Genomic DNA, 12033 nt, shown 5'->3' with positions numbered 1-12033 from the left:
TCCTGGATGGCGAACTTTCATTAAATTTGTACTTTATTCCAACTTTGTATATTATTCCAACTATTTATCGTGGTGGTATCTATATATCTTTTGCTCTTGAAAATATTTTCAAATATCGCTTTCATTTCATATACCATACCTTATTGCAAATTTTTGCTGGGAAAGCGTTAAGATTGAAGATATGATATTTATTAGGCCGGACCCCATGACTCATTTCAATATTAAGGTGAAGACGAGTTTTAACTTAGCAAAGCTTTATTCAAACAAATTCGATAAATATATCCCATCTTGTTTGCTACTAATAGTGCCAATTGTCCAACCAATTGCTGCTAGGACGTTTATAAGGCGGTGTCATTACTCGTTTTATTATTAGAAATTACTAGGTAGGTACATCGCGAGAGTAACGCAATGTCGCGTGGCCGATTTCACTTTCGGGGCCAACGTGCTCCTGCGATGTCGTTGGAAGTGTCGCTGGAGGTTCTCTTGCGCAACTGGGGATGTTTTATGTTGTGTATGTTTTTGTTTGAGAACAGACATTCAGCATAATTTTCCGCTCCGGAACCCACTGCGCCGCGCACTGCACCGGGTCTCGCACATGTCGTCAGCGTCGGCAACGAACCATTTGCCGGAGAAATGCCCCGGTGTGAAGTCTGCGCGTGGTGAAGGGAGTTTCACTTTCGGGGGTACTTTTCCACGGGAAAAATTGGTAACGTTTACGCTAATGGTATTCGGTAATGTTGCTACCCGCCAGCCTCTCGGTTATGGATGCACCTCTAAGGTCCTCCATGTGTGTTTTTTCGATGAGAGATTTAAAAAAATACCGATGCTAATGACTTAAGAAGTGGAACAATTCGAAGGGTTAGAGAGAAATTTATCATCAAGAAGTTATTATATAGATTTAATGATCGTTGATGTATTATGCTGGAATGTTAAAAATGTTTAAACAATGTCAAGTAAAGATAAGGACATCTTGTATATTGCATGTTCCATTTAAGATTTATTGTGTGAAGAAATAAATGGACTGGAATAATAAATGATAGACGTAGCGTTTTTGAATCAAGGATGAATTTACAATCATGGAAAATATTATTCAATAGCACAATTCGGAGATTCTACAACAGTGTAAACCAATAAATATAGAAAGTTTAGATAGATTGAGACAGGTAAAAAAACAAAATATGGCATCGTAAACAACGAAAACATCAACGCAGATTCGTGACACAATTTGAAAATCTAGTTATACTCGGTCATACAAATCGGTTGATTTAAAATAGAGTAAGTCAAATATAATCCAAAATCAACTTCAACTCAAATAATACGCTAATCAAACAATCCAAAGACCCTCTTTAAAACACTTTGTTTCTTTTACGTAGGAGTTTTATGCGAGGAGTTTTCTTTTGTGGTCTAGACAACGTCGTTTAAACATTACCTAACGCGCAGCACCGAAAATCCCAAGGATTATTATCCGGTCGATGTGTTTCGGTAGCGTAACAACGGTTAGAAAATTTGGTTACCGTTTCAAATTCAGGTCACATGTACTTGCTCTGCGAGAGTGTGAGGGCATACGCGTTTGGTAGGATTGTTGGATTGGGTTGCATATCAGTTTTTCTGTTTCACCGATCCATCCTAGCCCACGAACCGAGCGAGTCTAGCCCAGCCCAGACCAGGTGGGGATAATTTGATGGCTGTTTGCGCTTAATTAGCGTACGGAAGGAGGGTACGAAAGCCACCATAAATCCGGGGAGCCGACCAGGTCGATGCTGTAGGGCTTTGTACAGCTTCCCGTGCGTGCAAAAGCGACATTCCTATGCGCTGCAGTGCCTTCGTGCGAGTTTACGTGCGGCCAACAAAGTTGCGCAAATACAACAAAAAGCAGGGCGCCGATTAGTAGCACGCAATCGGTTCACGGGCCTTTGGGTCGGACTTTTCTTGCAGGTGCCCTTACACCAGCAACATATTGGATACTATATTAGATCTGATTTTTTTGTGGGTGCAGTTTATCTTATTTTCGTTCGATGTCTGTAAAGATATGGTTTCAAAAACACCAACAACGTTATCTTTCACAGAGAAAAGCATAAATTTGCATATTTTACCTGCAGCGTTCAAACATAATTTTGTTGTTTTTTATATTATTACATTTTTACAAAGATAAGTGTGAATTTTTTACGAATATGTTAGTTACCCACATATCCCAAATTGTCAACAGTTCCACGTGTCTGTAGTTCACCTTTTCGCTTTTTGCCTTCTGCGCAGCCTGAAGAAAATCCAAGCGATCGGAAGATTATACCAACCGATCGGGTTTCGTTTTTTTTCTGTTGAGTCTTCCAGTTTTATTTGCCCACACTACTCGATCGGGTTTCGATCGTGCATATCTGCAGTCTCCACCCACTTTTTGAGATTGGTTTAAATGAAGGAAAAAAAGGAAATATAGGCACAGCCTGAGGCAATCGAGTCGGAACTTTCAAATCAGGTGCCCTAGCCATCGAGAAAGAACGGCTGTTGGAGGATTTTATTCGCGTCGTTGAATGTGCTCCGTCTGATCGCTCGAGAGAAGGGTTCCTATCTTTGGTGAAAATTATTGTGGTACTTATGGTATTTGAAGTAATCAAAAGAAATTATTTGCTTGAAGATAAGTGAGAACAACTTGTGCCAAAAAGTATTTAAAGCAAACGAATGCGAATAAACTTGTCCACGAAGACGACGAGCGCACCCACGACTAGATAAGATCTCCAATAGACATAATAGATCCTCTGGCAATGCTGGCTTGTACCCGATGGAAGTGGGATATTGCAAAGTAATACACGACTACAATGATCGGTCCATCGAAGCCATGTGTGTCCATTTCCCCAGCTCTGCCTCTTCTTTAATGAATTGCGTTACCCGTTCCTGTCCTCGGAAGATGAACTTTGCAAAGTCACATTAAAACGAGGGATAAGATCCGATGATCGGTTCCAGCACCCCGGACCTGGGACTCAGGCGAGGCGAGCAAGTGTGCAACAAGAGTGGTTTCCGATAATCGGTTAATGTAGGCTGCAACTTCGAGCTGGAGCGCCAGTGTAGGTCCCGTATCTTACCTCCGATGATGGGATGAAAGATGGATCGGGTTGTACTAACGAAATAAACAAACAAACGGAACCATCCTTACGTGCACCCCCGGGCGAATGGGTGCGATCGGTCATAGCAGATAGGCCACACACAGACACAAACACACACTCTCACGCACATACTTTCATACAATCAAAGCGAGACCATCGTTCGTGAGATCGGCACCTCGCTGGAGGATGCCCACGCCCCGGCTGATCCATGTCGGAGTTTTGGAGGATCAACGTTGGCAATCGCACCCAGATTCAACCGGGACATGCTGGCACCGCGTTAGATCGAGAAAAAAGGGAGATCTCTTCGTGGAATAAAGGGCGGCGATACGATTTGGCGATGGAATAAAACATCTTCTTCTAGTGAGCAAAACTTCGCCCCGGTTCAATTTCCACCTTCCATTCAAGCCACCTCTGCAAAGGGTCTCCAGAGAAGTGAATGATGTTAAACAACATCCCTTCGGCCGGTCGTTGAACTTCTGAGCGGTAATAGATCAAAGATGATTGATCCCTACGTTCAAGATGGCAAAAGTATGCGACCACATTGGATGTAAGCCAATGAAGTAATAAGGATTAGACCAAAACGTAAGAACTAATCAAACCTAAAACAAAAAGAAAAAAATAAAATAAAATCAATGGCGCGTGCTTCCACCCAAGTCACTGCCATAAACCGATGATGCAACGCATTAATGACTCTCGGACGGATCACGATTTCCAAGCAAGATCCTTGCAAATTTCCAGGCAGTAAAAATCCACTTCAAATGCCCTTATTAGACAAGGATTTTATCTGCCATCTTTGCCCAGACTTTTACTGTCAAAGTAGGCTGTGGCAGGGCGTTTGACATAAAAATTATACCCGCTCGTGTAATAACTCAAAGTTCCACAAAATGGGTTTTACAGTTATTTGATCATTTTCATGTTTGAATGCAGCATATTGTTCATCCTAGAGTAATGAACAAAATCTGTTACAAACAACAGTGCAAAAAGTAAATAAATCGCCACTTCGTGCCCGATTCCGATTTTGAGGAAGGTATGTCCTCGTAAGAGGAATGACATAAAGAATGGACTATGACAGATAAAGTCCTCGTCTAATAGCTTATTTATTTATGTATTTATTAATTAATTAATTAATTTATTGATTTTTTTATTTATTTGTTTGTTTATTAAATAATTAATTAATTTATTAATTAATTAATTAATTAATTTATTAATTAATTTATTTATTCATTTATTTATTTATTTATTTATTTATTTATTTATTTATTTATTATTATTATTTTTTTTTTATTTATTTATATCATTAAGCGATACGATTGGTGGTGTTTGATCGAAGGAAGCGCTGCTATGGATTACCGATGATAAATGTTCTTGGGCTTATGTGGCGCTACAATCGCTGACCGGTCTTGTCCTGCCGAAGCTCAATCCGAAACTACCCACGGTCGCTCGCCAAACAAGTCCAATTCCGAATCCATGCTTTGGCGTTCAGCTCTTCGTTTAAATGTTCAGCTCATCGATTATTGCTACATGGGTACACTACATGGAACTATGCTGATGACTCGTTACATTTATTTGGCTTGTGGTAGAACTCGTCGATCGACGAATAGCTCATGTTTACCACAATGCAATGCGTTAAATTGATAACACTCTCAGCATCACTGACAGATTGACTACCACAGCGTTGAGCCCAAATGTTTTCCGAAAATAAATGTACGGCACGCAGGGAATTCCTTGAAATCCGACTTTGCTCTACCGTGTAGAGCTGATAAGAAACGTGCTTACCGGGAATGTGTTTGTGGTCGTGTAATTCAAAGACACGACCGCTCACTCAAAAGCTGTGGGGTGTACAACATACACCCAATTGAAACAGGGCTTCAACACGGTCAGCATACACACAGGAGTAAACATAAGGTTCAGTTCCACTGCGCAAGGGTTTAGTATATGATGTGATTTTAAGTGATCAAAGGCGGAGTGGCCGGTGCAAAACCAACGTATAATATTATACCTTCCGGTTGCCTATCCCGATAAACCTTACAGGGTCAGTAGAAGTGCGGATTCTAAGGAATTATATTGCCCATAATCCTTGAGATCCAATTACTATCAACATGTTGCACGCAGCTGTACATAAATGGATGTGTATGTTGGTGTGTTTGTTTGTGCTTATGGCAATGGCGAACAGTGCATCTCAAGAACAATCGTGCATAACGTCATTCGGAACAGCTGGTCGCTGTGTTATTGATAAAATCTGCCCGCGAATAAAGTCACTAACAGATGCCTCCGTTCTCAGTCCGAGAGATATAAATGAATTAATAAGTGCTTCCAATGCCTGTTCAACAGGGGTATGTGATTACTGCTGCACAAACAACTTATATTATTTAGAAAATCACCAGTTTTCTCCCCTTTAGCTATTCTGCTGTGCAAATTCTGAGATTGTCCTAGTGTCCACCACGACTGCTCCACCAGCAATAATCCATACTCCAAGCCCCGAGAAATCCCCGTATTCCGACGGGTTGTGCCTTCAAAATCGTTTAGATAATGGAAACGACTTCCAGGGGGCATCTTCGTTAACCACCTCGTTCGGAGTATTTATTGCGATCGGCAAGCGAAAGAAGTTTAGGTGTGTTGGAAGCTTGATTACACACGAGTACGTCCTCACTGCAGCTCACTGCGCCCCAGACCAGAAGTAGGTTCATCCGAAACACTGAGCTGTGGGAAAAGAAAATCTAACTCTCGTTTTACTCCCGGTTCTCTGGCGCAGCCCGGCTGAATATACGCTTTTCGTAAATGCATATAACGTGTCAAAGGACTCATCTGGGAAACTCCTGACCAACGTGGAACCTAGTTTCGTTCAGGAAGTAGTAGTGCACGAGAATTACAGTGAAACTAGTCTCGTCCATGACATAGCCCTGCTGCGCCTCAACGAAAGCGTTCCTTTTGGGAGTAAGAGCTTGCCACAACCAATCTGTGTACCGATGGACCCTGTTAACGACGAGGTTGCGTCCGTCGGACACGCGCTCCGATGTTTCGGCTGGGGATACAACGCAGAAGGTAAGTCAGATCAATCTAAACACTAAGCTATTTACGACTAACCCTTTGGTCTGCGATGTTTTTGTTTTTGTTCACAGGAGTATTGAGCACCACAAAGCTCTGGGTAACTTTGCAACGTATTTCCCTCGAAGACTGCCTGGAGCGTTTCAGCAATATGCCCTCGAGACAACCCGATATAGCTGATGTTTCGGAGCGCAATATCTGTACCGTTACTATTTCGGGGCACGATGCCTACGCGGGTTATTCCGGCGGTCCTCTGATGTACCATAAGGGCGGGAGGTGGTTCTTGATCGGTGTCATCAGCTATGGCGTTGGAGCGATCAGCAATAAGTTTCCGGTCGTTTCCACCAATGTGCAGCAATACACGGATTGGATTTTGAGTAAAATTCAGCTCGATTAGTAATCAGTTTCCAGTGTTCAAAATATTTTGTCAACGGGAAACTCCTATTAAAAAAGAAAAAAAAACAATCGTGGACGATTTGAAGGAGGCACAAAGATTTGCCCACCATAAAAACATACCACATGAAAAACGAATATTTTTTACCTCATTACACGTATTTTTTCTTCCGAAGCTTCCATCCTGGTTTAGCAGATAATACTTTATAGTTGCCTCTTAGTCGTGCAGGGCTCGTTGGATCTTCGGTCCGTGAACAGGGTCCAGAATTCATTCCCACAGAGAACGACCGGTCTTATCAGCGTGCGGTATATGGCACAGTTCTTGCGTAGGAGAAGCCATCTGGACCTCAGGAGTTTGTGTAGCCCATAGTAGGCACGATTTCGCTGAACAATGCGCCTCCGGATTTCACGACTCACGTTGTTATCCGAAGTTACGACAGTGCCGAGGTAGCAAAACTTCTACAATACCTCAAGATCGTCGCCGTCCACTGATACATTGCTCCGCAGCCACCGTCGAGCAGGTACCTTTCATTAATCAATCATCAACCCAATCATCACCTTGCCTCAGATCCCGGTGAGATTCCAACGGATCTGATAGTATGTTCGAAATCCTTACCTCACACAGCACCTCCTCCATTGTGGCCTCCAGCCGTACAAGCTTTTTGGGGAAAGCTATGATCATGGTCTGCGTATGCTCTTCCATAACTCCTTCCTGTCTATGATATCGTTGGCCGCCTTGAAGTCAATGAAGAGGTGGTGGATCGGGATCTGGTGCTCTCAGCACTTCTGGACGATCTGCCGTAGAGTGTAAATCTGGTCGGTGGTGAATTTGCCTCCAACAAACCCAGCTAGGTAGCTTTCGATGAAATCTGTAGCAAAGGGAGTGGGTTTGCAAAGAATTTGGGATAGGATGTTAGAGGCAGCATTAAGGACTGTGATGGCTCGAATCCATTCTGTCAAGCTTCTTGTACACTAGGTTAATGACACCCAGCTTCCAATCCTCCGGTATCCTTTCCTGATCCCAAATTTTCACAATTAGCTGGTGAATACTGACGGCAAGCTCTACCGAACCTATCTTGAATAGTTCCGCTACCAACCCATTACTACCAGCTGCTTTGTTTTGTCTCTGATGTTTGATGGGACTAGTGACTTCGTCCAAATATAGTGGGAGCACATCATCAACTTTTTTTTTATGTGACACGAAGAGAGTTTCTGTGACCGAAAGACGGTGTGTTATAGATCGGTGATTCCCCCGATTGAGGTAGCTGCTCCATCAGTTGTTCATCCGACTCCTCGAAGCGATGCTTCTTGCTCTCGGCTGTGCTATTGATGAATCGCTCCACCAGTGGTCATCGAGGGACTTTGTGGTGGTCGTGTTGTTTTTGTTTGTGTGTTAGTGTTGGCATTTATTTCATTGCGTCGATTCAACATTAATATTTATTTAGTCGATGTTTTATAGACAATCCATGGCTGATAATGCATCAGTTTATGGTGAGTCGTGCATGAGGTTGCCTCGTTTGCTACATTATCCCAAGTTTACTGTTTGGATCGGCTGAACTCTAAAGCGGCTCCCACGAATACCCCTAGATATAAGGTGCCTGTAGTCTACAAACTGGAGATTTACTGCATGGCATGTGACTCCGGTGCTCATCTTGTGTGACTATATCAAAAGGTTAAATTTGGCTGATTTTTCGGTCATACAATGTTTTACCGCTTGGTACAGGAACTTATTCTTCCCGAGCAATACAGTGAAACCAATCTTAGGCATGGCATAGCCCTACTATAGCTTAAAGCAAGCGTCCATGTTGGAGTAAGAGTGTTTTCTCAATACTCGTATTAGATAATGCTTCTCAGTTGCCGTTTATCGCAATAGTATTCACAGTAACAACAATAATGTATCGAGTAATCCCGCATAGAACACGAAGAAACATCAGCACAATGTATCTTTTCACGCTGGGTATGTCACGTATAATTTTTGAAAGCTTTGCCTTGGTTTGCTAAGAAAATTTGAACTCTGCTCTATGGACACACTTGTTCATAGATGGTCGGTGTTCTTGGACTTAGGTACTGGTAGGCGAGTCCGCTGCGTAGGCTCGTTGATCACAGATCATCACGTCCTTACGGCAACTAATTATCTGAGCAATTAGCTGGGATGTTCGTGACGAATGCGAGGCTTTTATCAACTCCAAGGCTACGTATACGCTTGGTGTGATAAATGGACAGGATGGAAACTCCGGCGCTCTTCTTGTGTGGCTGTATAATAAACGCATGTACTTGGTCGGTGTGGTAAGTTCTGGTGCCATGTGTGGAATGCAACCTTAAAAACCGAGTATATCGCACTTCTAGGATTGCGTGCATGCCGCAAGTCCGCTCACGGGTTTTTAGGTGATAGTGGTGTCAGATAAGTCAGCTGTCGGATCGATTCTGAGTCGCTTAAGTTTGCACTGCACCGAGTCCATTGCTCTAGGCGTGGAAAACATGGCCCTGGGGAAATTGGAGGCTTATATCTATTGGAAACTATTGCCAACTATTGCTTAAGCGGAATAGTCTAAAGTTCCTTGACAAATACAAAAAGAATGTTTTTCGCGTGCTGGTTATGCAACCTAAATCAAAATAGATAACCTTCAAAAATTAACGGACAGAATCCGAAAACGAATAGCTAAACTTTTACAAGGTTTCACGATCAGGGTTAATTTTGAGAGCCGTTCGCAGTTTGATCCAAATTTTGTTTGTTGTTCGAGAATAATACATTGAAAGTCTGAGTATCACTGCACATGTACATGGACAATAATGGCTGTTGAATTTAGCGTTGTAAGCTAAATTCCAAACCCCTTAGTGTATTGAAAATGAACTGCAAACCCGAACATATGAGAAATACGTTTATCGGCTGGGTTTTCCCAAATTATAGTTGTACTCGCCGTATACTCGACGATAAGCCCATTTTGAAAGTGATTGTGGTACTCATGTTGTGGAAGTCTGGGTTTCTTTCTCTCACAACCAAGATTTATAGAAAAAGATTCCATAAAATATAATTCGCACATAGAACAGCATTTATTCTATGTTTGAACTTTATTTTCCAATATACACTTTCATACAGAATCTTATGAAGAGAATCCGTACATTAATGAACAAAGCACTTTATAAGGATTGTTTTGCTGTGTGTTAGTATTTGTTTCAGTGAGTCGATCACACAGAAATATTCATCCAATCGCAGTTTATTTGATAATGCGTGAATCAGTGTGTGGTACTGGTTGTGGTTTGCGCCAAAGTTACTGATTAAACCGGGTAAGTTCTAAAGCGGCTCCGACAAAAAGTTCAGTCTGAGTTCGAATGTGTTTGAAATAGGTCTAACCATAGATCGTTTCATTTACGTAGCAATGCACGTTGGTCCACCAATTGCATGTATTTTTGTATTGTCGATGGTGTGTGCGCAATGTACGAGCTTAAGGAATGAACCGTGCTCGACGATAAACTCCCATTCAGGACGTTGTGTTCCGTTAGAAGAATGTCCTGAAATGTACGCTTTAGCGAACAGTACCGGTACAATGTATTCGAAGGATTATCAAAAATTGTTGGCCCACTTGAAATGTTGCGAAAGCTCCATAGAAACAGCCAACACAGACTCGTTGGTTAGTATTGGTGTTTTCTTATCCGAGTGAAGCTTGCGTAGTCGTGTAGTGCTTGCTCATGGTTTGATGTTTTGTTATTGTTTAAGGTATGTTGTGCATCGCCGGCATTCCCCCTTCCAACACCTACTCCAACGACGACTGTCAAGCCCGATGTACTCCCTTCTTCATGTGGAGGGCTACCTAAGCTCACCTATCAGGTTCGGGGTGGAGTGGAGGACCGGGGACTTGTCCATAGATGGTCGGTGTTCTTGGACTTGGGATCTAAAGGTAGCGACCGGTGCGTGGGGTCGGTGATCACTGATCGTCACGTGCTGACGGCAGCGCACTGTCTGGACAATAAGCTAAAGGATGAGTAAGTTAGAATTGATAGAGAAGTCCTGCTTCTGCGCCGATTATATCGATCGATCATTTCCAGGGTCACCATGTACTTTGGGATATATGATTTGCAAAAGAAGGACAAATGCCTACAGGAGGATACGTGTCTGCTGCGGAAACCAAGCGAGTTTATCATCCACGATGAGTATATCAGCAATGAAAAGAATAATGACATTGCTATCATTCGGTTTGATCAACCGTTGAACACGACTGCCCGCGCAATAGAACCAATCTGTCTGCCTCATAACATTGCATACGACGAACAGACATTAAATACGACGAGAACAGACGATGGAACTGGTGTTAGTCTACTTTCATTCGGTTGGGGTGACATTGGTGGCGGTAAGTCGTCCAGAGGCGCTAAAATTGATGGAATTCTTGTTATGAAATTTTCCTTTCTCAACCCAGATGTACTATCCCACACTAGAAGAGCAGTCAGGCTGAATGTCATTGCTGGGAGTGAATGTGAAAACTCTGTGAACTCAAAAACTATGTGTACGCTTGGTGTGACAGCAGGGCATGATGTGTGCAATGGTGACTCCGGTGCTCCTCTTGTGTGGCTATATGATAAGAAGATGTACGTGGTCGGTGTGGTCACTTCGGGCCCCAAATGTGGAATTCACTACAATAGAACGAGTACAGCGATGAGCATATCGCACTACATGGATTGGGTCCTTGCGAAAATTGGGACCGATTAACTATCGCAATGTTAAGTGTTCAAGTCCCTTGGGTGTTCAAAGTTCAAGTCGCTTGGGTGTTCAGCCTTGTACGAAAAGTAACATCATGCAGGGAATTCCCCGAAATGTGTTGTAGCCTCTGTCGGGCTGATAAGATGCACGCTAGGCGGGGTTCAGTTTGTGATCGTGTTTATCACCGGTAAGGTCTTTCTATCAACCTATAAAGCTATGATTGTTGGTTTCATCGTGGACGCGGTGGTGTTTTTAATGATTTTAAAATTTTCGTGAGGATTAAATTGATTTTTAGGTCGTAACATGTTGTACCGTTCGGAATAGGAAATTATTCTACACACTCAATACATTGTAATCAATCTTAAGCTTGGCATAGCCCCGGTATACATTAAAGAAAGTGTCAAAGTTGGTGTAAGAGCTTTTTCTTATTAGTCGCATAATTTCTTCCGAAACTTCCATCCTGACTCAGCTGATAATGCTTATCAGTTGCCACTTAGTTGCGCAGGGGCCAACATCGTTAACTCCTCGGTTTAAATTTGAAGGTTCACTATAATAATCACATGAATCATAAAACTATATCAAAAAATAGAAACATCAGCACAATGCATCTTTTCACGCTGGGTATGTCACGGTTAATTTTCTTAGTTTATTAAGATTGAATTTTATATAGATATAGCATGCCCTATGCCGATGAAGGAGCTGGCGAGCCTAAGAGATTGACTTTACTGTAATTGAAACAATCTTTCATTACTTTACCAGTACGGACTGCCGCATTATTTTGCTGAATAGTCAACTTTTTAGGGCAAA

At 42.4% G+C, this 12033-nt stretch overlaps 1 protein-coding gene across 1 annotated transcript; it reads left to right on the top strand.

Moving 5' to 3' along the window:
• The first annotated feature begins 3592 nt into the window (after window positions 1-3592).
• Window positions 3593-11235, top strand: LOC131267695 (clotting factor B-like). The gene is made up of 6 exons (XM_058270632.1): window positions 3593-3642; window positions 5848-6137; window positions 6215-6517; window positions 10430-10514; window positions 10578-10879; window positions 10946-11235. Exons 1-6 carry the CDS (start codon window positions 3593-3595, stop codon window positions 11233-11235), a joined length of 1320 nt encoding a protein of 439 aa, XP_058126615.1.
• Window positions 11236-12033: the final 798 nt, after the last annotated feature.

The sequence above is a fragment of the Anopheles coustani genome, chromosome 3 (assembly GCF_943734705.1).
Source record: "Anopheles coustani chromosome 3, idAnoCousDA_361_x.2, whole genome shotgun sequence".
NCBI lineage: Eukaryota > Metazoa > Arthropoda > Insecta > Diptera > Culicidae > Anopheles > Anopheles coustani.
Note: the sequence above shows the minus strand (reverse complement) of the source record. Positions and strands in the feature narration are given on the sequence as shown.